Source organism: Mugil cephalus, chromosome 8, assembly GCF_022458985.1.
Source record: "Mugil cephalus isolate CIBA_MC_2020 chromosome 8, CIBA_Mcephalus_1.1, whole genome shotgun sequence".
NCBI lineage: Eukaryota > Metazoa > Chordata > Actinopteri > Mugiliformes > Mugilidae > Mugil > Mugil cephalus.
Genome location: NC_061777.1, coordinates 17,491,648 through 17,516,937, shown reverse-complemented (window position 1 = coordinate 17,516,937; position 25,290 = coordinate 17,491,648). Strand labels below are relative to the sequence as shown.

The window sequence follows — 25,290 nt, the reverse complement described above, 5'->3', positions numbered from 1 at the left end:
CAACTGGAGTGGCATTTTTTTTTACCAACAGCCAGCATACGGGATGCTGGTAGCTCGCAGAGAGACAGGCAGTCAGGGTCTAAACTGTTAGCTCAGGCTGCTCTGTTTGCACATGCCTGGTGTTGATAGGCATGTCACCATGGGAACAGCCAGGGAGCTTAGCCGTTGCTCGCCAGTAAAAGAAAAATGAAGATGATAAACTAGCAAAGTGTCAAATGAGGCAGCATTGTGAAAATGAATCTTTATGGACTAACTGTTCTGTTCTGCAATTTTTTAAAGCTCTGGAGATTCTTCACCTGATAAATGTTATAGTTTTCATTCGGAATTTTTCTTCTGTGAGCAACGTGGCTGATGTTCACGTCACTCCCTTCACAGCTTATGAAGTTTATTTTAAACGTTCAGCAACTCTAGCGAGGGGCTTACGCTCTTAGTTTTGGCCCATCTGTAGGGCAGACGTGTGTGAAGAATGATCTCAGTGTTAACCTCTTACAAGCAAACCGCGTGACCCCGACCTCAAAGGAAGACTGTGATAAGTGACTGCAACTGTCCATCTGTTGCATTTCAGCCGGAGACGCATAGATCTGTCAGAGGAGACATCAAAGAAAAATCTGTGACATCCAGAGAGATTCCGGGCCTGTGCGCACAAACTCACACGCTGATTATATGTTATCTATAGTTAAAAGGACCCACTGAAGATTTTCAGCATCGCGGTTCTAATGAATGGATCGAGCAGAAAACTGAGTGAAGCGTATTTGTGGCTGGTTACATTACCTTAAAGGTTTGAAGTCGACATGGGGAAGAAGCCTGTAACATAGCATTTTAACTGGTGCCATCTAATTATGCGATTTCACCAGATGTGGTTTTTACGTCAGAGATCCCATGGATATTTTAAGATTTTAAGTCTTCATGTACATCTATAATACTGACTACCTTTGGCTACCTATAATATTGTGTAACAGTTGTGACTCATCAGAGAATGCACATGGGCCTTTTAAGTATGAGCCTTTGGGTCCTATAGGTTGAGGGGAGGGGTCTCTGTGGATCATCCCACAGATACTCGATCAGTTTGGGATCTAGTCAATTTGGAGGCCAGGTCAAAACCTTGTGCTGTTTTTTTAAATTTTTTTTTAATGTTTTTTGTGTTGTTCCTAAACCGCTTTTTGTGTGCGTGCGCCTGTGTCAGGCTGCATCCAGCGAATGGGGGTGCCTGGTCTGGTTTAGGTGGGTGGGGTAAGTAAAAGTTTCCCAGCAGAGCTTTGCATCGTGACAAGATGGTCAATGTTATTTACTTCTCCTGTCAGTTGTTTTTAATGTTGTGACTGATGGGTGTTTAAACGCTAATCCGAGAAGACTGAAAATGAGCTCAGCATTCCTATCCTGTCTGGTATTTGGATTTACTGCGCTGTATTCTTTCTTTGTCAACACCGGCAGCATTATTTTTTATCCTCTCAGTCCTTTAGAAACAGTTTAATAATAATTTTGACAGTGATTGTATTGCACTCATTAATTGTAAGTCACTTAATCCTAGAGCAAACATTCTGTGTGGCGTGTGTTGGAATAGTTAGCAGGATTGTGTGCGTGCCGTCTGGGCTCCATGCACTTTTATCATCAATCTGACTTTCTGAATTACAGAGGCATCTTCCTGGACACCATCCTGCCACGCTATGATGTGAATGGAGTGCGACCACCCATTGGCCAGAGAACCAGACTCAGCAAAGGGGATATTACACAGGCACGCAAACTCTACAAATGCTCCAGTAAGACCACAGTCACAGATCCTGTCTGCTTTGAGTTTTTCCTATCTATTTTTGCATGTGTGCATAACGTAGCCCTGAGAGAGGGCTCTATAACTCCTTCTGCCATCTCCAGATGCAGGTCACAGTGTGTGCACATACAATTGATGTGGTAGGGTTCCTTGGCTACAAGATGGGAGGAGTGTAAACACTATCCAGGGACAGGAAGTTTGTCATCACCCTATCCCAGATAGATGCTAAATAACAGCTGGCCTTGTGAAGAAATGACTAAAATGCGATTTGAGAATCAATGTCTGCACATCACAGCCAAGTTTAATGTAAACTGTGCAGCTTTACCCTATGGAGAGTTATGCACGCCTGGCACTGTTCCAAGCCACTCACTTTGTTTATGTCACCAGAGAGGACAGCGAGAGGATTTAATCTGTGGAAGTAAACTGAATTTATGGCATTAACAGATGTACACTAAAGAACAGCCTTCTGCTGAACGCATTCGATGTCGGACAGTTAATTGTAGGTCAAGCCGGGATAGCTGAGCTGTCGGTCCTACGTTATAGCTCAACGAATAAACACAGTGATGGGTCACCAGCCACTGTGGTTTTAGAGTGGAAGTTTTGACTGTAAATGGATCTGTATGTGTGTCAGTCCAAGTGCGCCGTCTCTTTCATCACGACCGTCTCCTGTCTCGTGAGGAAGACTGGATGATGTGGCGCACATTGTGTGGGATGAGGTAGTGAGTTTCTCCCCGTGTTCTTGGAAATAATTCCTTAAAGAGCCAGAGATCTCCCATTCATGCAGCATTCCTGGGTGTGTCTGTCATCCCCGGTGCATGCGTGTGCGCCTGAGTGCTTGTTAATGTTGCAGGATTGGCAGACCTTTGCCAGGCATTATTGCACACTTCTTGCAGCTCAGGGCTCACCATTGTGCTGCTTGCACACAATCCTCGAGGGAGGCAGCGAACGCAAACAGGCGAGGAAGATGTTTTCTTAACTCCTGCTAAATGCAGCCCAGGGTAAAAATAACGCGTTGCTAATTGTGAATGCGTAAACAATTCTCAGGACGGACAACTGCAGATACCAGTCTATTCTGTCATTTTTTCTCTCTCTCTCTCAAATAAACATATTTTCCCCCGATTTGGCAGGAGCCTCCTGCAGTCATTCAATCAGGCCGTGTATTTTGTTTGGAATCAGTCCTCGCACACTTGCACATTTAGTTTTGCTAGTCAGACTACGGGTTGTTGTTTCACTGGCAACACGTACATAATGCATCACATCCTCCAGGGGGCTGGGTTATTTATAGAGGGCCAGGTTTATTTTCAGAGGATGCTCAGAGAAAGTGTCTCCATTCCTTTGTGTGATCATCTGGAATCTGTGGGGGAGGGGAAGGGTGAGATTCAGGGTTATAGGTGAATATTATCAGCAGATGTGCCTTTGAACATAAAAGAGCTGCCCTTTACTTCACATTCAGCGTTACCCTTCCCACATCTGTCTTCTCAAGGGTTTCAGGAGATTTACCTCAGAGCTTTGTGTGTGTGTGAGCGTGTGCAGCTTGAATCAGTGGTTTAGGGCTTTTCAGGGAGAGATTAATTGGCGGCACGTCACGCTCATGGCTTATTGCTCACCTGCAGGTTTCTGTGTGTTTGTTTTTGCGCACAGGATGCGGGGACAGTCTGCAAGACAGCAGCGGGAACTTCTCTTCCCCTGGCTTCCCCAATGGATACTCGGCCTACATGCACTGCATCTGGAGAATATCAGTCACACCAGGGGAAAAGGTATGGGCATATGGAAAGTGCCAGAACAACTTTAAGATGCCTTAGAAAAAAAAAAAAAAAAGACCACCACGACTAAATACACTGAAGTGGTGGTGCTGTGTTTAACCTTTGACCCCTGCTGCGTCAGTAATCGCGCTTTCTTGATTTTTCAGATCATCTTGAACTTCACCTCCATGGATCTTTACAGGAGTCACTTGTGCTGGTATGACCATGTGGAGATCCGAGACGGATACTGGAGGAAGGCACCGCTCAAAGGTTTGTTCTAACTATAGAGCGATGTAGACGTGCAACTAACGACCAAATGATCGCTCATATTTAGTGCAAGAATGAGTGAAAACCAGGAAATGACTCTCATTTTCCTTCTTGGACACGAATAACAGCAGAACACACGTTGTATGCGTGCTCAGATATGTAAAATAAAGGCAAGGTTTTCATCGGTGTAAAAGACATTTTTAACTACACCCCGATATACAACATTATTATGTTACAAAGAAAGATGAGGATTTAATGTGGGAAGTACACAGCTGTGTGGAGGCATTGATGATTAAATCTTTGTTTCTGTTTGTGCGCCTTCACCTGTGATCCAGGTCGTTTCTGCGGTGATAAGCTGCCTGAGCCAATCATCTCCACTGACAGCCGACTGTGGATTGAGTTCCGCAGCAGCAGCAACTGGGTGGGAAAAGGCTTTTCCGCCGTTTATGAGGGTAAGCTCCCGGTGTCTGCCCTCCCAGCACCTTATTCCAACATGCCACTCAGCTGACTGAACACATGGCCAGTCACACATCCAACAATGTGCCTAGAAGCTGCGGCAGTATCCACAGTTTCTGGCTCTCCCGCTGCTGATGTGTCAGGCACTTTACGCTGCATTAATCAGATTTTGGCCGGCCTTCACGTTCAGCTCCATTGTTTCCAGACCATGCAAAGGAATGACGTGTATTTGTGTGCGTGTGGAGGAATTTGAGCTAATCCATATTACCTAAATCAGTGGATCAAAAATTATTTTATTTTTCAGCGGCTTATAATATTGCTATCAAGTAAGCTCTGTGTTGTTTTTATTGTTTTTTTTTACCGTCACGTGCAGCCATCTGTGGTGGGGAAGTGAAGAAGGACAATGGCCAGATTCAGTCCCCGAACTACCCCGATGATTACCGGCCCAACAAAGTGTGCATATGGAAGATTTCTGTGGCTCAGGGCTACCATGTAGGCCTCACCTTCCAGTCTTTTGAGGTAAGTTACCTCAGCTCCTCTTTTCTTTTTCTTTTTAACTAGATCACATTATAGTGTATTCTTTTTTTTTTTTATGTATATTTTATGGCCGTTTTGTCCCACGTTAACCCCAAACCTTCTGTCCACCATCAGATTGAGAGACATGACAGCTGTGCATATGACTACCTAGAGGTGCGTGATGGAATTTCCGAAAACAGCCCTCTGCTGGGCCGCTTCTGTGGCTACGACAAGCCAGATGACATCAAAACCAGCTCCAACCATCTGTGGATGAAATTCGTTTCAGATGGCTCTGTCAACAAGGCCGGCTTCGCTGCCAACTTCTTCAAAGGTGAGAGGTCAAAGGCTGTAAAACTTTGAGGAGAGAGGATTTCAACATCTGTATTTCTGGCCGTTTGCAGCCCTCGCTCTGTCTGCTGCCCGTCATCGTCTCGATTTTCAAGAAGTGTCAGTTTGTTCCAAATATATTTGTTCTACTTGAACCTTTGGGTTCTGTGCAACCTTCTTTGCCTGGCTCCGCTGTTGTTTTGGAGGGTTTCTCTTGTAAGCTATTGAGCCAGGGGGCCGGCTAAAAGGGTCCTAACATATCTTTGTGTTTTCAGAGATGGATGAGTGCTCCAAACCGGACAACGGTCGCTGTGAGCAACGCTGTGTCAACACACTAGGCAGCTACAAGTGTGCTTGCGACCCAGGCTATGAGCTGGCTGCCGACAAACGCAGCTGTGAGGGTAAGTACAGGGAGTAAAGTCACCATGCCCTGCTCGCTGTGTCATTTACATGCTAAAGCGCTGTGCACAGTTAACCACCCAAACACAATAAGTACAGTCATTACCACGAGACAGAAAAGACAAAATCGGTCATGTTTGTCCTAGTTGAGCACTACCAGATATTTGAGTCACAACAGTACAAGCTTTTTATTTTTCTCTCAAATTATATGTTGTTGCTCAAGACCTAACAACAAGTATACAAGCTCAAGAGTGTGACTAATCAAACCCTGTCTACCCGGAGAGGAAACCCGCTATTAATCCATCTTCAGTAACAATAGTGGTTATTATACAGAAAAACAGAAAATATTTGTAGAGTAAGGTTCAGTGAAGTGCTGTATTCCAACAATAATATGATAATAATAATAATATAACAAATATACAGTGCATGAATTAATTGTGCACATTAACAATTGCAGAGAGACACATACAACACATTTATTTGCATCTTCAAAGCATTTGTACACCAGTGCAAAAATATACTGGACTATGTCGCTAATTAAATTATTACATTTTACAATTTAAAATAAAGTGGATAAGAAACCAGCGCATTGCAGCTGTACTGCACATTAATACATATCTATATATACATAGAACACTGTTTATGATCTCACATTTAAAGTCTTTATAATCCAGGTATCAACACAGCATTTGTTCCAGTTGCTAAGGATCAACATTGCACGTTAATGTTGTCCGAGAATAGCCAGGTGAGGGGTCATGTAAGGCCAGTAGCTGTAACAGTTTGTGTATTATATAACTGATGCAAAGCTACAAAGTACTTGTCAGGAAGGTCAGGCGGTAATCATTGTTTTTTTTTTTGAAAGGATACTGAATTTCAGAGGACAGCATAACATTTGGAACCCGTTGAAACATGCGGCGCTATCGTTATTTATCTGTCTGTATCAGGCTAACCGTTTGTCCTTGGGGTTGTGTATTTCTGTCCAGCCGCCTGTGGAGGCTTCATCACCAAGCTGAATGGATCAATCACCAGTCCAGGTTGGCCCAGAGAGTACCCTCCAAACAAGAATTGCATCTGGCAGCTGGTCGCCCCCACACAGTACCGCATCACTCTGCTCTTTGACGTCTTCGAGACTGAGGGCAATGACGTGAGCACTGGGGTTTTTATGAATCGACGCGGGGTGGGTTTGTTCTGTGCTCTCTTCCCGCTCGCTGCACCATCAAGCCTTGTTCTCCTTTCTTGTGTTTCAAAATTAAAACGAAAAAAGAAAAAGTGCCACAGCCTCTTCATTGACTCCGTTTCTTTGCTCAGGTGTGTAAATACGACTACGTGGAGGTGCGCAGTGGGCTTTCGGCGGACTCGAGGCTGCATGGGAAGTTCTGTGGGGCAGAGAAGCCAGAAGCTATCACCTCTCAGTACAACAACATGCGCATTGAGTTCAAATCAGACAACACTGTGTCCAAAAAGGGCTTTAAAGCGCAGTTCTTCTCTGGTGAGTCCCGTCGTACACCGCATCCACCCAAGTCTTTTCACTCTTCCTGCAGTCAATCTTCAAAGTGAACATTCATCACTGTTTTGTCCTCCGTCCTTCCTCAGACAAAGACGAGTGCTCCAAGGAGAACGGTGGCTGTCAACACGAGTGTGTCAACACCTTCGGGAGCTACAGCTGTCAGTGCAGGAGCGGTTTTGTGCTGCACGAGAACAAACACGACTGTAAAGAAGGTACTTCATCACAAACCCTCGTGTCTTAGATGTGGTTCTGCATTTATTCGCATTATTGACTTGTTTTTTTTTTGTTTTTTGTTTTGGAGCTATTCATGTTAGTTAGAGCATACTATCCTATTGTGGGTTAGTATTATAAGGAGCGCTGTGTTGATTCTGTCTTTTTTTGTTTACAGCTGGTTGTGATCACACTGTGAATAGTGTAAGCGGCACCATTACCAGCCCCAACTGGCCGGATAAATACCCCAGCAAGAAGGCCTGCACCTGGGCACTCACCACCACTCCGGGCCACCGCATCAAAATCGTACGTGCCTCCTCCTCCTCCTGCTCTCAGTGTAATTTCACTTGTCAGTCACGTCTTTATTTGTGTGTCTTATCCTTGTAATTGACTTGCTGATTCCACCGAGGACATCTGTGTTTACTGTGCTCATGTTAGAAACTGTTGTGGTATTCTTAATGATGATGTGTGGCTCCCCCTTCTGTTATCCACTGCATTTTTTGTCTGCTGTGCCACACGTTCAGTACTGCTGAAGCAAAATCAGAAACCATCAAAGAGTATCCAAAGATATAGTGCGTGTCTCTGTTTTTTAATTAAGCTGCATTTTTCCCATTGAAGATAATTTAACAGATTTTTCTATTAAGCTTGTCCGTTATCTGAAAGGAGCCTGGACCGCTTTGATCTCATACTTTTCTGTCCATCTCTCCTCGTTTGTGACAGTCGTTCAATGAGATCGACATGGAGGCTCACCTGGAGTGCGCGTACGACCACCTCGAGATTTACGACGGGCGGGATGGGAAAGCGCCAACGCTCGGGCGCTTCTGCGGCACCAAGAAGCCCCCACCCATCACATCCAGCGGCAACAAGTTGTTCATTCGTTTCTTCTCTGACAATTCCGTGCAGAAGAAAGGCTTTGAGGCTTCCCACACTGCAGGTAAGAATACTGCGACGTGTCATCTCCCGTTGTGTTGAACCGGCATTTCCCTGCTAAAGGCAGAACTCAACAGTAGCTAAGAATTTTCGAAACCTTCACACTTTTCGGGGGAAACACGGATGAGTTATTTGCATGTGAAACATAATAAAGGGCTTTGGGTGTAATTTTTTTTATAGGATATAATTTAGGTCAGATCCTACCACCCTATCTGAGAATGATTCTGACTCACATTTAATTGGAGAACTTGCTCAAGGCTACTTGGTTTCTGGAAGCGTAGTTCGACAAATACTTTCTTAATTACTCTGTCTACAAAATAACTCGACTCCATTTTTCTATCTCAGAGTGTGGAGGTCGTCTCAAGGCTGAAGTCAAAACCAAGGACCTGTTCTCTCACGCCCAGTTTGGGGACAATAACTATCCTGGAGCCTCCGACTGTCAGTGGGTGATATCGGCGGAGAAAGGCTACGGCGTGGAGCTCATCTTCCAGACCTTTGAGATCGAGGAGGAGGCAGACTGCGGCTATGACTACATGGAGCTGTTCGATGGAGCGGACACCAAGTCTCCACGGCTGGGACGTTACTGTGGCTCAGGGGTAAGAACGATTTTCCAACAGCGACTACACTCTGAATGTAATTTCTTTGGCAAATACAACTTGCTAGTCGCAGCACTTTGTTGTGCGCTTACAGTATGACAGCAGGAGTGTTGAGAAAAGTGTGTCGGAATCAGCGCTGCTGCTGCGTAACCTATCCCATCCCATCAGTATGTAATAGGCTAGCTTCGAGCACCGCCCTGGGGCTTTTGATTCTCGCCCATACCCCGGATTAATCACTTTGTTTTAAAGCTGATGAGTTCCTCTGAGTTTGGGAGTGTTGCTGTGGAGGTGGTTGTAGGTCAACACAAGCGGTCCCTGGGTGTCAATAGCACCAGAGTCTCTGGCACTGGGTCGTAACTGCAAAATAATCGCCCAGTACCGAGGCTGCAGCTGGAGTCTGGAACAATGAGGCCAGCAGGGAATAGAGATGCAAGTTTCCTTAGGTCAGAGAACAGCTTGATTTCATTTACACACTTCAGTAATAAGCTCTGGCCTCTTACTCACGTCTGTTCTTGTGAATCATTTGCCGGAGGGGACATTACTCCCTCGGTACCCCAGGGAGTGGCTCCTCAATCAAGTTTCCTTTTATAAAACAGGTTGAAATAAACTGACACAATTCAGCCCAAAGTAGGGTGAAAACTCATTATAATGTTGGGAGCCGTACTCTGAGCCCAAAGGCTTTTCTCAGTTAAATAGCCGACTGTTTCTGGGCCTACAATAAAACCAGCCGCTTTCTTCTTTCATTTTAAGTCCCTTTCCAAATATACCGAGACTCATGAACCACTGTGCATATATTATTCATATTATGAATGGCAGCCTTAATTAGCAGTCTAGTGTTTGTTTCTTTTTTACATAAGCTTTAGCTGTTGTGGCGCTACAGCGCTCATCTTTTTCCCAGCCACAGGGCGGCTGACTGAGTGCCTCAACCAACATGTTATTTTTCAAAATGACGTTTTCAAATAATATTCATACAATACCACACTTCTGACAAACACGCAGGTCAAGTGTTGAATATATTTCTGGCAAAGAATTGGCTGACACTCAAGACAGTTTAGAAAGTGCCTCTGCGTTATCTGAGCTCTCTGCAGTGCTGCACCTGGTCCTCATACTCAGAGCGTTTATATCCTCCACTTCAATATCTATCAGCCAAAGGCCGAAAAAGGCAATTTCTGGAGTCTGACCCTTACGTGACTCCTGGCTTTTATACAACAAGCACTCAGAAACCAGCCGTCATGCCCACTGATTTGACTTCATGTGAGGAGTCTTTTAGTTTTAATTGAGGTGCAGTCATGGAGGCAGAGAGAAAAGCGGAGCCGCGACCACAAATGAATCTCTTGTTTTTGTGCCTCCCTGCAGCCTCCAGAGGAGATCTACTCGGCCGGTGACTCCATTGTGATCAAGTTCCGCTCCGACGACACAATCAACAAAAAAGGATTTCACGTCCGCTACACCAGCACCAAGTTCCAGGACACACTGCACTCACGCAAGTGACAAGCGGGGGCCGGAAGGGGCCGTGCAGGGCAAAGGGGCAAACGGAGGGGCCCCCAGGGGAGGCGCCAGCCTGATGCTCGGAAACCTTCGGCCACCAAGATGAATCAGACACGACAGAACAGCCGCAAGACCACCAACCGCACCTCAGCTCCTAGGGGCTCTAGCTCCCCCCACAGACTGTGAGGAGTAAAGCCATTCTGCAGTACACCTTGTTTTTACCTTTTTATGGTTAGGATTGGGGTGGGAGGGTGAATGGGGAAAATTTATCAACTCAGTCCCTTCCAGATATTTTTTTTTTGATTGTTTATTCTTTTTTTTTTCTTTTTTTTTTTTTTTAACATACCTCCACATGAGAGGCACAAATGAAAACCGTGGATTCTCAGGACCTGTAGGAAGGCAGGCATCAGCTGGCTAGACCCCTGCTTTTGTCGGGCCAGCCCACCACATCCAGGAGGGGGAGAGGAAGAGGAGGAGGAGGAGGAGTATGGGGACGTCTCCTGCACTCCCCAACAATTGCTCTCCTCTCCTCACGCTCTCATTCCTTTGGTTCAAGGATTCCTATCCATAAGAGGATTAAAAGGACTTGACTTGAGATTTTGATACTGTATGTCAGTCAATTGCATGTAATTACAAGGAAAGAAGGAAAACTGTACAGTGACAACACCAGCATTTGTAATTGGCATTGTCCTGGCAACCAGTGGCAAGTTTCTCGTTGTTACCATTAACAAGGAAATTAAGGAAGCAGTTATCTTATTAAAGGACTAATAAATGAAATGTGGTCCATGTCTTCTGGTTGGTAATTGCTTGCCTGATGACTGGCTATTACTGTACCTCCATGTATAAAGTAATGTGTTTGATCTTTCAAAGGGAACATGTGCTTTTCTCAGCTCGAACCAGTTAGCACTTTACAGTGAATTGTTCCAAAATCATGAGCTTATGAATTTTTGTGAAATGCAATGCCAGTTCACTTATTTTTAAATGCATTTTATCTCTCTTACTCTTCTGTTTTTTTTAATTGCTCCATTTAGTTCCTCAGGCATACTTGAACATTGTGTGTGCCCTGTAACATGGGGTAATAAAGACTTATGTTTCAGTGTTGATTTATAGTTCTGATGTAAAATAATTTCTCTCCAGAGAAAATGCCTTTTCTTGGTACAATGAAGTATTTCTCAAGAACCAAATGAGCCTGGGTATTTATTGTTATAGTGAATACATATATAATGTAAAGGTGGAACGGTACTGTTGAAGTTAGCCCTATAATTGCCTTCTAATGTATAGCCACTGGTCTATGTTGAATATACTTTGTTGCTCTCTCATTCCCTCTCGCCCTTTATTTGTCATTCAACACCATGTTGTGTGAACTTGCTGCAGTCTGACACGTTTGTTTGATGCCTGCCGTTTATTCACAGCACTAATTTGGATCTGCATACCTGTTATGTGCCACTGAAGTCACAGACTTTGCAGCATATTAAATGCTATGCTTTGCAAACTGAGTGCAATCCAGGACACAATTTAAGGATTTAATTCGGTAACTCTGATCCGTGTTGGAAATAGGTTTCAGAAGAATTTTTCTGACCCCAAAGCAAACATAAAAATAGAAGTGACATAGATATAAATATCTCATATTCATCCTGTCTGTTATTCACTATTTATAGATGGACCATGTCATTTCAGGCTACGGGAGGAAAGCGTTTACTTTTCCACTTTGCTAAATGTTCTTTCCTCCAAACGTAACATCTCTCTCCCTCAGAAATTGTTCCACTACTATTCGTTTTTGTGCTTTTACATAAAAACATGAGCAGCAGAGCCGTGCTGTGCAGAGAACTGCCAGCGACTGAAGGTGGGGCCTTTGCTCCATTCAACCGAACAAAAGGCCCCGCAAAACACGCGCCGGTGTAACAAGACTGCAGTCCGGGTGAGTTACAGTTTGGGGAAACATACTTCAAATGGATAAAGACCGTTCTTCATTCATGAATAAATGATAACGATTGCTGAAAGATGCAGGTATCTTTTTGCATAACTGGATGTTTTCTTTTGATGATGCACAATGGTCATACTGACAAGCAAGGAAAGTTATTTCTAATGCAAATCACATAATGAAAACACAATTTTCTTTTCCTGTTGCAACACAATACACAAAATCCCACGACTGTTTTTTTTTTCCTGATTTTACTCAAAATTATTCACATATTTCTGTTATGACTACTTCCATCACGCTGCCACTGTATGTAGAACGACCTCTGGTTTAATAACCAACATAAAACATTGACGCGCTGCGAGCCAGTGTTAAATGTGAGCCGTCGCGTATGAATAATTAACAGCCACCCCTTAAAGTCTACTGTGGCTCTCCCTGCAATTATGTGACTGTTAGCAAACAGTGAAAGCGCTTCATCCTGCTCCATTGCATAACCGCGCAGAAGGAAACGGTGCAGAGCTTTTAACAAAGACAAAGACCCCAGGCTTTCTGCACTTGTTTTATTTGACATTCACGAGTAACACACACATAAAACTGAAATTTACTGCTCTTGCCTCGATCGAGTCAGTCCATCGCTCCCTAACCATCATTGTGTTTCGGGGGTGTGACAAATGGCCCTTGCCTTCATTGTGGGGCAGACCAGAACGATCGCTGATGGGCGTTCGAGTGGTGCTCTAACCTGCGTGAGAGCAGAGTGGGTTATACTTAGTGCATACAAGTGTTGCTGAGGGCGTGCAGAGAGTACACCTGAGGAGCTCACAAGAGGTCTCATTCAATTAGTGCCGATGGCAGAAATAGAGACTCTGAAGCAGTTTAAGATCTGAGACATAACCGTGGAAAGTCAGAAAAGAGGAGGGTCACTTGTGCTTAAATACTGGCATAGACAGCCCCTCCAAACGTGTGCGCTGGCAGCATCCAGAGTTCAGCTGAGGATGTGCGAAAGCAGCACACTGACACATGTACATCACATTTAACAAATCTGTAGAAATTTGGTTCATACAACTCTTAGTGCGATACAAACGTGGATGAAAATCAAGTTCGGTGCACGATTGAGAAAACACAACGGGATTGAACAAACGTAACGGTTTCACAAGATGGCCATGATTCATGTGGAACAATAACACTAGTCTCCACGGACGTCAGAGCACCGCGTCCCGTCGGTGTGTTCACAACAGCAGGTCACAGAACAGTCAGCAGCTCTTCACAACTCAACAAGTTTCACTGATGAAGACTGTGACTCAACCAGTGTTCCCCGGTGATTACTCAATCATCTGGGCCGAAGGCAAAACCACATCAAAAAACAAATAAATACCTCAACTGAATCATCATGGACACGCGTAATGATCGGCCTACTACCATGAGTCACGTAATCGATTGTTACAGTTACCCAGTAGGTGAGGTTTTTACCCCAAAACTTACAATCCACTGATCAATACAAACAGATTTTTGACATCTTTGTGCTGTAAAGTACAAGATCATTCACTGATCTGACGTTCCTCCCAGACATGGAGGGAAATACAGTTTTATTTGTTTGCATGCAGAGGAACTCCTCTGTCTGACATCAGTGTGACTTGATGGACAGTTCAGTTTATGTGCTGATTGATTGCCAGGCCAGCGAACCCAGACGTCCTCCCGCCCAGCACAGAGCTGCTCCCAGGGCTGCAGCTGCCGTCACAGCCAGACTGGCCTTTAGGACAGCGCCAGGGTGTCTGTTGAAGCGGACGGGGGCCATGCAGGCCAACATGGCCACAGTCACGGTCAGGGTGAACAAAATGGAGACGGCTGTGTTAATGGCCACGATCTGGCCGAACTTGGCGAAAGGCACAATGACACAGAAGAAGAGAGGGACTGTGGAGATCACCGTGGTGACGGCGCTGGACACTATGGCAACCCCCACATGGTTCACTGCCTCCAGAGTCCGCCTCTGCCTCTGGGACGGAGGCTCCTGCAAACGAAGCACAGATTAATGGAACGGTTTGGTTTAGTCATGAGACCTAAAGGCGTTTCATGTCTCTTTAAAATGAAAAATTGAGTCTAATTAACGATCCCTTACTATGTTATGATCAGGTGTGGAGGGCATGGTCTCCCCAGCCAGCAGGTATCCCTCCACCAGGTGCAGACAGTAATCCACCGAAGATCCGACGAGTATAGACAGAGAAATGGCCTCCACTGCTCCCATCTCCCATCCCAGCCAAAACATGACAGCCACGACCAGACAGATCACTCCTGTTGAAGGCCAGAAATTACACAAAGTCGCACACACAGTCCGGGGGAACTCAATTTTAAGATACACAGCAAACCTCAGAGCGTGAATGCGCATCCTCTCTTACCTACAATGGTGATGAGGACTGGCAACAGCAGCAGAGGATGTGCAGTGAACACAGACACAGCTGCCACACAGATGGCCAGAGACAGCAGCAGACTCCAGAGGGCACTCTCCACTCCTATAACCAGACCACAGGGCCGTGGTTTGTCAGATTTGTACACACATGCTTCCGCTTGCTCATTAATCTCTCTTCCCCTTTGACACGTGTAACTTGCCTATGATCTCCATGAAGATCTGCTTCCAGTGTTCGCAGGTCTGGAAACCTCTCTGCAGAGCAGAGGACTGTGGGAGGCTGGCAAGTTGCTCCTGGATGAAGTTCTCCCACTGAAGGAAGTCGGAATAGGTCTGAAAAGAGGATTTCCCTTTGTATGTGGTCTTGTGAGAAGAGAGGGGGGGAGCGTTAGGGGTGTAAGCTGTTTGATGCACGGAGATGAAAAGCTGAAAGATGAAGGGACTTACAGACTCAAAGGCCATGGACAGCCAGCGGACCTTTCCTCCGTGCATTCCCACCGCTCCGTGAGACAGCTGCCCTGGGAGCAGGTTGGGTTCAGGGAGAGAGTGACACTCAGGGTGGAGCAGAGGCAGAATAGAGGACAGCTTGTTGCCTGAAGGGAACAAAGGAAATAACATTACCTTTAAAGTACCTCTTTGCTTTGTGTATGATTTTATTCATACCTTTTTATATTACAGTTATTGCATGTCATCCTCTGTACCTCTGTAAGTGTTTGGCAATTGACTAATAAAAGACGAATAAAATGTGTTGTAACTAAAATGTTGCTACATTTCCTGAATGACTGTGTGTGTGTGTGTGTGTGTGTTACCTGAAGGCAAGCACTGTGCACCTCCCGGCTTCACAAGTTGACTGTTTGCGCTGACAGCCTTACAGATTTTGCAAAGATGCCCCATCTCCTGGAATATATCGAAGTCTGGGTCCAGTATGATGTTGCCCTAAGGATAAATTTAAACAACACACGTCACCACTGAAAACTGCTGCTGCATTTTTTCCTCTGTTGATCTTTCCGGGTATGCATGAAGCACTGGTGCAACCCTGACCATATCTCCAATAACATGGTTGTCCCTTTGCTCAGTTCGGTTGACTCCCAGGATCCCAAATACGACGAAAACCATGGCCCCGGTGTCGACCAGAGGACGCACCGCTGGGTTGCCACACACACCGCCGCTGCATGGGTTGAAGCCAAACGTTTTAGATGGTTTCTTCTTGGCCGAAGATGAGGGATCTTTGAAAACAGAACCGGAGAAAAATCTCTCAACGCTGTTTATTTATACAGTTTAAAAATATCTGTACAACTGGAGTGCTGTGGAAAAACCTTCCTGTGGGTTCAGAGTGCTACTTTAAGAAGCTATATTTGAAGAAACTATTATATTGCTGTGATCGCTCCACTTTTAGGAAGCAATGTGAGATTAAACAGCATAAAGATGACATTTCAGCAGGGCGGCACATGCGGGGGGAGAGCAGTTTTCCTGATGAGCTAACAAACGATGATGCTCTCTGACACTGAGATGGTTGCTCACCGCTGGGAAAAGGAATATAAAAGCTTCCCTGTGAAGGGCCATCAGGCCCAGAACTGATGCCGCAGCCAGGCGGGTTGACACACACTCGACTGGGATGAGGTCTCAGGCGGTGCTGTGCGAAGTAGAGCCTCCTAAGGGGAGAGATCAGAGCTGAAATGACAGGTTCCCCACTAAAACAATATGGCATGAAATCCAACTCAGACTCCTTTCCTTTGTGTTTTCACCTGCTGTGCTGCTGTGGAGATGATGCTACATAAAAGGAAAACTCAGGCGCCCAACCATGATGAGGGTCACATGAGGCGGATGTGATCATCCAGCTCGGGTATGGGCGGTACACGCGAGAAACACACACTGTCATTCTGGCGGTGTAATTGCCGTGCGGCTGATTAAAAGCCTATTTGTATAAAAACAAGATTCGCTGTAAGTCGCACAGTTGGGTGACTCAACACTAATTATAAAGTAAAATCTTCAATTTGAGTTTTTTTTTTTTTCTGTTCCCAGACCTGAAACGATGACAACCCCTCATGCTCTGCACTGCACGTTTTCCATGGCGACGGGGTGCTGGCGTTAATGGAGAAACGGTAAAGTGTAGCAGAGCCTCCGGCATCCAACTTTGATATGAACACTGTCATCAAGGAGCCTGAAAAACAACATAAATCCCAATACTTCAAAGCCGGCTTCAAGTGGGGAGAAATAGGAATTTTATGTGCTGAATGTTTACCCGTGTGGTTGGTGACTGAGTTTGCTTTTACTGAGCTCTGAGGAGCAGCGGGGGTTGTCGTACTTGGGTTCTGCTGATGTGTAGAAAACCTGAATGCTGATGAGGAAGTGTGGGTGGACAGCAGGTGGGGTTTTTCCATGAACACACCTGCAAGACACAACACGCATTTCATATTTGTCTTTGTACCAAAGAGGTTAACTGAGTGTGTTTTCTCCACCGCTGCCATGTTACCTGAGCACATGGGGCAGGAGATGCCTTGGCCGCTGAGGTTGCTCCTCAGACCCAGCAGAGTCTGGAGGTTTGTGTCTTGGCGGAACAGCAGAGGGGCGTGAGTGGCCGGCCTCAGGAAACAGCAGCAGCCAGCAGATAGGAGCAGAACTAGGAGAAAGACACCTGGCCGGGGGGAAGACAGTGATAAACGATGGCACAGAGGAGTAGGTAGAGCTGATGGGGGGGACAGTTTAGGAGCTGGGATCAATTACAGTCACTCCTGTAGAGTGTGGATGAATACTTCATGAGTGCCACTCGCTTTTCCTCTGACAGATTGAATCCCCTCGGGACGAACAGATTGGAGCATTTCTTTAATAGTTCTTATTAAAGTTTGAGGTTACTACGTCATACATCAAGAGCCCTGCACAACATGTCATGAAAAGACCACATTACAGAATTTCGCTATTATTGTTTCAAGTTTTCTTGGGTTTAACTAGATTTCGTCCAAGTTTTTAGACTTTATATGAAATCTCACCTAGAACAGCTTTTCGATGTTCCACGGCTGGCTCTGCCACTAAGTGCTTCAGGGCCCACTGGAGATTTGTGCTCACCACACCCACGTGCTGCTGCCCTGGAGGGGACAAAGGCGTCTCCAGTGACAGGGACAGAATGGCTGCATCGTCGTCTGTGTCACAGGAGTCTGGCAAAGACAAAGGGAAGGGCCTTAGTGGCGCCTGGACAGCTGCTTTTTACAGCGTGGATTCACCCCCTTTCCAATTCTACCCCCCGTCACGCATTCAGCGCAAGGGAGATAATAATCTCACCTGGCTCCATCTCCACTGACAGAAGTGCCACATCGTCATCCTCATCTGACAAAGGGCTGTGGCTCGCTGACAGGCCCGGGAACGACTTCCAGCTTCACAGAGACGAGAGTTAAAGGGGGAGAGACAGACGAAGGGATTACATCTCACCCGCGGAGCTGCACAGCATGCACAAATAACGTCACACACAAAAGTAAGGAAGCGATGTCTCACCAATTCAACCATGCATGTTCACGAGGCTCCACACACTGAGTCCAGATACACAGGGCGGCTGGCATCAGGACAGATACCCAGAGCCAACAGCAGCTGACAATGAGGGCCATGAATAGGCCGAAGTCATGCACGGCTGGGATCTGAGTGTCAGTAACACAAAGCACAGTGGAAAGGACCTTGAAACATTCAATTTGTGCTTATCGTGTGAAAATAGCCTTGTGCTGAGAGAGGCACCTCCACTCATCCACAGCAGAGGAGTCATATATTTCACATTCAGACCCCATTAACTGCTGTTTTTCTTCAGTGATCACCTGAGAGAAGGTGTTAGCAGCATACGCAGCTGCAGTGGTGAAGGAGGTGAGGAAAGTAGCGCGGCCAGCGGTTTTAATCGTGTAGATCATCCGCTGCAGCGGCTGACGCAAATGGGAAGCCTGCCTGAAGGTGCTGATGAACACAAAAACATCATCCACACCTGAGAGACGACGAGAGGACAAATATACTTAATGCATATCATGGCGAACGCACTGCAGAAATACATACACACGCGGTGGTGTTTTATCTTTTCCATTACATAGTACAGCATAAAGCTGCAGGGTGACAATTAAACATTTTCTTTTTATGTATATTAAAGAATGCAGATAACGAATGTTAATTAACGTGCTTAAAGATTCCTGAAAAACTAAATGAAGCATTTTTGAATCATCGTTCTCAACTGAGCTCGAGGATGGCGTGAATCATCTTCACAAGTCAAGTCTCCACAAGAAAAAAAAAAACTATGAGTGTCTAATAACTTACCAATACCGATTATGACAAAGGCTGCCACTCCATTGAGAATCCCCAGGTACCTCACACCAAAGACAACATGGTATAAAAAAAGAGCCATCAGGCAGCTCAGTCCAATACTTGCAAGTCCAAAGAAAGTCAGAAAGACTACAGAGAGATAGGAAAACAAGAAAAAAAAAAGAGTTTGTAACCATCCACATGTTGACACCAGGTCAAGTGAAACAAGGAGGAGGTCATACTGTACCAGAAAATGAAGTAAGGACAAAGACAAGTGCGGTGATGCAGGCTCCACTGATGACAGCCAGCATCATGTCATTGTGGAAGGTGTGTCTCACCTCATCATCAAACAGCTCTGTTCCCCCGTACAGCACCTTCACCTGGCTGGAACCAAGAACGGCAAATGTGACAAACGCTGTAACCGTAATGCATCAGGATAAACCTGTGAAGATATACACGCATGCTCTACTGAAATTAACTGTCAGTAGCTTGTATGTTCTTCCTCACCTGGTAGACTGCTTGGCCAAGATGTCTGCGTACTGAACCACAAAGTTTTTGAAGCGAGTTCTCTGCTCATCTGCTCGGTCCTGCAAGGAGTAGTACGATGGCAGAGGAGCTCCAAAGTGGATCTCACTGCGTAAGAGAGAGGAGGAGAGGTGCTCAGGGGACAGGCTCTCATCCACATACCAGTAGAACTGTGGGTGGGTGATGGCCAGACTCAGAGAACCTACAAAGCAACATATAAATGGTCAGTTAGGACATGTAGGTCATTATACCGTCACAGGGAGTCATTCATGTTGGAAACCCTGCGGACCTACCTTGAATATCAGCCAGGTCAGGGCCCATGCCATCATAGTATATCTTCCCTCCTCTCTCACTGGGGTAGAGGTAAGACAGGAGTGAGCTGGGTGGGGAGCAGTAGGATGGCCCCAGTGGCAGGTCCCTCAATACTTCCAAAGGCTTCCAGCAGAACTGGTGAAACTGTGGGTGCTGCATGAGCAGACGCTCCACGTGGTGAATGGTCTGCAGACGGTCCGGAGTGAAGATGTTGTGATCGCCTTTCCCCTGAGCCACGAACACCAGCTCAATCCTCCACAGAGCCTGGCTCTGCAGGTAATAATTGGGAGCGAACCTGCGTCTCCTGACGAGCGAAAAAGTTGAATTTCCATCCCATAATCTCCGCTCTCCCTCCTTGAGATTTGAGCTCTTCATTTCCTCCTGACTCAGATCAGGCACTATCGTTTTATCTCTGCTCGCTGCGGCTCCTCTCTTCTGATCTTCCCCCGCCTGTAAAGGGTCGCTTTGAGAAGTAGAGGTCTGCGTGCCCTCATTATCTGTCCTGTTCAGCACCCCTTGTCTACCCAGCTTCTCCAGCAGCAGCTCCCGCAGGGCCTCGGACTCAATGTTATCTATGTCTCGCCTACGTCTGTCCCAGGACCCCAGCTGTGTCTTTACAGCGATGGTGAGGGCGTCAAAACGCTCAGCAGAGAAGTGACTGTGAACCTCAAAGGCACTGTAGGAGAGGTCTATGTCCAGAGGAGGGCAGTAGAGCAGCATGTAGGCAAACAGGGCACATGGCAGCAGGACGGCGACACCTAAAATCACTCCGCTGGCCCAGGGCTGTATGTAAACCCACCCCACAACCCTCCATACCCCACAGGCCTTGGCATCTGCAGAGGAGCAGCTCTGTCCTATTGCCACTCCGTCCTCATCTTCCTGCTCCTCCTCCTCCTCCTCTTCCTCCTCCTCACACCCCCAGTTTGTCTGAAACAGCAGGGGCTCATCCTCCACATCCATGCTGGCACCTGTCAGGGACACATCACATCATCACTCATTTAAAGCTGTGCTTTTCCTCCCAACGGGCAGGTGAACATGAGCACAATGTAAATATTGAAACAGCCAGCACTTGACAGAAGCATCCGCAACTTCCAAAGTTGCACTCAGCGATCAAGGACGTGAGAGAATTAAGTCTGTCCTCAACCAGCTGTCGACAGAGGCCTTCAATCGACAACTCATACAGAGAAAATTGACGGGGGGAGCTTTTCTTCCCAAGGGCTTCTTCTTCAAAAAAAAAAACTGGTTGGTTGAACCTTGCTTTAAAATGCTGATCACAAGGGCCTGGGGGTGAGACAAGTTAAAAGCTGTGATTTAATTTTTCTCTCTGTTGGGGCAGCCATTATCACCTGGAGAGAGTCTACTGGTGACTCTCTAGATATCAGCAGTCACTGTAGCCCGTGTCTGCTCTGCACCAAATTAAATCATCTCACACGTCTAATTACCGACAAGGCGATTGAGTGGGATATTAGACACAGAGTTGCAGAATAAGAGGGGGTTTATCTCCTGTGATGGGCAGCCTTTGACTAATAGTGTCAATAGGTGCCACTTCTGTTTTCCACTCCTCTACACACAAGACACTGCAGACAGTTCGCATTCAAGTGGCAGTGAGCCTGCTAACTGCAGCAATTTATCTATTCTCTTTAGAAGAGTGCTTTAAGGTCAGCCAGGTAGGACACTGAATCTTGATTATGGGTAAAAGATAGCTCGGCCCGGCTCTGTAGCTTAAGTGAAAATCCATCATAAAAAGAAGAATTTACAGATTATATGGTTTAATCAATATTTGTAAAAACTATTAAGACTCCAACAGTCGGGGACCAAGAGAAGAGAGACTCATGAGAGCCAAACCCCAAAAGTGAATGAAGACGCTCAGGCTTGATGGTTTTAAAGGGATTTTGGTTTGTGATCTTACACCAGAATGCATTGTATGTCGTAACACTGGCAAAGCAGAAAGTGAACTCATGTTTTCAGCCGAAAATCTCCTCCTCTGGTCAGTGTGCGGCAAATGCAGTCACTGATTATGGTGCAGCTCATGAATGTGTTTCATGGGCAGATCGTTAAAAGCCACTGCTTTACAGTTCCACGCTTTCTGCGGTGGTTTTTAATGCTCTCCAGTTTCCACAGGACTTAGAAGTGCTAATGCAGTTTTATGCAGGGTTTCTTTAATGAAAGCGATAATAACGCCTGTGGAGGAAAAAAAAAAATTAAAGCCCCACACTGTATCTGTTATCCTGAAAAAATAGGCCAATTTTGTGGCTATTTTATGGCTACTTTTTTATTAATTATCCTGCCATGCCAGTGCACACACAAGGACACCAGTGCATCTATTAATGAGCGAGTGTTAGCCCACGCACTGTGAACATGAGCATCCTATCTGCACCTGCAGAGGACAAATTCACTAATGATGTTGGAGGTTTTTTTTTCTTTTAAATTGTGGAAGCACTCTTTTTTCTTGGAAAAAAATCCTTCAATTATTGCTTGGATATTTCCAAAATAATGCAGAAAATAATTTGTTCCAAGCTGCTGCCTGTAATTTGATGGTAGCATCTGCTACCATCATGGGCGATCATTTCAAAAGCACTATTATGCCATTTTCCTTAATGCTGTAATTTCAAGCCGGTTTTCCTCTCCAAATGTGTGTCTGTCCAAGCGACAGACGAATTTTGTGACCAATCTTGAATCAATACGCGAGATACGATTCTGTACGCACGGCAAAATGAAACTGAATACACCTGCTAATTTTGGTAAGTGGATTTTTGTAATCCTTTTACATCTCATCTCCTCGCCTCTCGAGCTTGTTTTGATGATGGTGCACTCATCAGCAGGAGAAGAGAGGAGGCACGCAGTATGAGAGGAGTGCGATGGAAAGGAGGGAGGAGGTAAAAGTGTGGGGAATGACTGAGCGCACACATATGCGCGCACCACAGTCGTCACCCATCAAATAAATGACCAGCACTTCAAACATCTGTGAGAAGAAACTGTGAATTTCTGCTGTTTAATATTCATGGAAACCAAATCTAAATGACAGGGCTATCAGCACATCTCCACAGCTCTACGTCTGTGCCCGTTCCAACATCAAAACAGGCTGATTAGTGGTGCAGATTTTAAATTCTGACAATTCAGCGGATTCATTAGACACTAAGAGGCAGACTTTGCTCTTGCTAGACATGAAGACAGAGCGTGCTGAGCCTCTAACGCGCCTTTCAAGCGGCGAGCAGGTACGGCGGAGGAGAAACAACCACAGTGTTGCATGGCCTCAGGGACACTTCCTTTCCTCTCCTCTTGACGAGTCTGACGCTTCTTTGCATCCAAGAACATTGCACCTCCTGTACAATAATTATGAGCCGTGTATAGCTGCGGAGCAGAACAGAGCCTGATATAACTAATGTGTTTACCACCTGCCAGAAATGCTCAGCGTCGCTATTTTTCTGCAAAGACTGGGAGAAAGCAGTCGATCTGAACCGTGCGCAGGTGTGGCTTAAGAATACAGTGTCGTTTGGCACGCTGCCTTCTGTGTTTACTGGAACAAAAGACGTCTCCCATATGGCTCCTTCATAGCAATGTCCAAATGTTTTAGGCTCAAAAGTGACACAGATTAATATTTTTGGGATGAACTTCAGCATGCAGGTTTGGAAGCATGAACTCATGTTGTATTTTACACAACCCTCGTCTGCCCCTGATGTTTAAACTTTCTCATGTTTTTTTTTTTTTTTTTACTTTCAAACAAGTGCAGCCCAGGTGGTCACACTGTACCCACTGCCAGATGGATCATGTTGTGCAGTCAGAGCTGTATATTAACTGTGGCGGTCAGCGAGTTGCATTAAAAAAAAAAAAAAAAGAAAGAAAGAAAGAAAAAAAAAGGGACCATGAACCATAAACCTCACATTTTTCCCTGTGTGGCTTCTCTCGCCAGTAAAAGCAGAGATCAGTTCAGGATCAATATCGTTACACTCCTCTACATCTTGAGCAGGTGAGGTGGGAGCAATCTGAGCAGCGAGCCTGAACCCTTCACATATCATAATTTTTCTCAACATTTTTCTCCCGTGGCCTTTTCTTCCCCTCAGCCTTGATGCGTTTTCTCCACATCTTTATCTTGTGCACAAAGGTGAGAGATTTGTAACCTTCATCGCTGACAGCAGCTAAAAATAACCCCCCCACCACCACCATTTCCACCCTCCTCAGTTTGTCTACTCTTCTTCTCCTCCAGTATGGATATCACATGCAGCATCCTGCCCCACACACCACATCCAGCTTGGTGTAAACCCAGCCAGCATACCACCTCATTTAAGGGGGCATTGATTTCACCACTAGTGCTCTATGAATATATTCCTTATGCATGAGTGCTCAGCAGTGTGTTTATAGCGGACGTGCCTTCCGTTCTTTGCGCACTGTGAATCTGTGGTTCAAGTCAAACTCTCCAGATCCCTTTGCGCCTAACAAAGGTGTGTGTTTTCTTATTGTCGACGAATTCTCGCTCACGCTGGAGGGAGCGCGGGGCTCAGCGCCTGGTGTGTGAAGCATCTCAGGGATGTAACGTTCAATTTCTCTCACTCTCATGAACACACAGTGGATTTAAATATGCCTCACCGAAGGCGTTTTTTTTTTTTTTTTTTTTTTTTTTGTATTTTTTCTGGCAGCATGAAAACACACAAAGCAAAAATGAACTTTTATTCAATTGTTAAACATTTTTTTGACTTTCTCCTTCATTTTTCTTTTATGACACCTGCATAATTGACTGGCGTCAGTAATCGGCGTTTTAAGTAACAAGAGCACCTCTATCAAATCGAAAGCCTGCCACGCTGAGGGGAGACTTACCTGAGGCTGATGAATTACAGGTGGAGCGTTCAGGCCTACTTGGTCCACTTGTAATGTGTTGAACTTGTGCTCTGCAATTTCATCCGCTCCATTCACTGATGTGGGGAAGAAAATGACCAGTTACGGATTTCGTGTCATAGTTAATAACTCAAGACAGAAAGACACCAACGGAGCCCTCGCAAAGAGGACACATGAAAACAATCCACTTTCCTCCTTCACTCTAAAGGAATCATCTAACCCCGGCAGTTCATAATGTGTTGTTTTCCACTCCTTTATACTCTCCAGTCCTTTCTCTCTCTCTCTATCTGCTGCTCCCTCCCCTCCTTTCTTACCCGGTTGTCGAGGCGACAGAGTCAGTGAGAGACATTTCTTCCCAGAAGCTCCTCTCTCCTCTCTCTCTCTCTCTCTTTCTCTCTCTCTCCCATGGCTTTGTTCAGCCTGCTCTGCTGACTGGCTCAACAGTACATCAGACACAAGGAGGGAAACGCGGCTCTAATCCCTCTGCAGACCCCCGGTGCCAGACCAGAGGGCTGAAAGGGATTTTTTTTTATCTTGTTGAAAACATCACGTGCGATATTTCAGTGTTCATTTGGCTGGTTATGGGTGAAGAAAACGGTGCAGTTGTCACGGTGCTGCAGCCGAGCCCCCTTCCATCATGTCAGAGTTGGTTTGATCCAGCCCAGTCTCAGTTGGTGGGGAGATGTGGTGTGTGTGTGTGAGTGTGTGTGTGTGTGTGTTAGAGGGTGATCAGAATAACTGGCTTCAGTGGGAGACAAAGTGCAAGCAATTTAACATAATCACCTGAATTAAGAGTTTATTAGATTTGGTTCATTTTTTCATTTTTCAGAGCCAGATG

General features: G+C 45.7%; 2 protein-coding genes across 3 annotated transcripts in view; one reads left to right on the top strand and one right to left on the bottom strand.

Moving 5' to 3' along the window:
• The window catches only part of bmp1a (bone morphogenetic protein 1a), a 28,750-nt gene extending 17,444 nt beyond the window's left edge, over window positions 1–11,306 (top strand). Inside the window, exons 7-20 of the mRNA XM_047591158.1 lie at window positions 1,633–1,757; window positions 3,407–3,522; window positions 3,675–3,777; window positions 4,110–4,226; window positions 4,604–4,749; window positions 4,882–5,077; window positions 5,349–5,474; window positions 6,456–6,616; window positions 6,781–6,961; window positions 7,066–7,191; window positions 7,368–7,495; window positions 7,910–8,123; window positions 8,465–8,715; window positions 10,072–11,306. Coding sequence (XP_047447114.1) covers window positions 1,633–1,757; window positions 3,407–3,522; window positions 3,675–3,777; window positions 4,110–4,226; window positions 4,604–4,749; window positions 4,882–5,077; window positions 5,349–5,474; window positions 6,456–6,616; window positions 6,781–6,961; window positions 7,066–7,191; window positions 7,368–7,495; window positions 7,910–8,123; window positions 8,465–8,715; window positions 10,072–10,206 — 2,125 coding nt within the window. The 3' untranslated portion in view covers window positions 10,207–11,306. The remainder of the gene's footprint in view (window positions 1–1,632; window positions 1,758–3,406; window positions 3,523–3,674; window positions 3,778–4,109; window positions 4,227–4,603; window positions 4,750–4,881; window positions 5,078–5,348; window positions 5,475–6,455; window positions 6,617–6,780; window positions 6,962–7,065; window positions 7,192–7,367; window positions 7,496–7,909; window positions 8,124–8,464; window positions 8,716–10,071) is intronic.
• disp3 (dispatched RND transporter family member 3) lies at window positions 11,221–25,069 on the bottom strand. Of its 2 annotated transcripts, XM_047591155.1 has the most exons (22): window positions 24,767–25,069; window positions 24,435–24,529; window positions 19,604–20,590; window positions 19,293–19,512; window positions 19,033–19,169; window positions 18,801–18,935; window positions 18,317–18,477; window positions 18,006–18,145; window positions 17,796–17,887; window positions 17,507–17,671; window positions 16,993–17,154; window positions 16,762–16,908; window positions 16,544–16,680; window positions 16,265–16,434; window positions 16,041–16,171; window positions 15,561–15,745; window positions 15,329–15,455; window positions 14,967–15,112; window positions 14,723–14,882; window positions 14,512–14,625; window positions 14,235–14,407; window positions 11,221–14,126 (listed from the first exon to the last, which is right to left on the bottom strand). In XM_047591155.1, exons 3-22 carry the CDS (start codon window positions 20,580–20,582, stop codon window positions 13,770–13,772), a joined length of 4,038 nt encoding a protein of 1,345 aa, XP_047447111.1. In that variant the 5' UTR covers window positions 20,583–20,590; window positions 24,435–24,529; window positions 24,767–25,069; the 3' UTR covers window positions 11,221–13,769. The 2 variants fall into 2 exon arrangements, with proteins under 2 accessions (XP_047447111.1, XP_047447113.1); XM_047591157.1 differs by lacking the exon at window positions 24,767–25,069 and having other exon boundaries at window positions 24,435–24,760.
• Window positions 25,070–25,290: the final 221 nt, after the last annotated feature.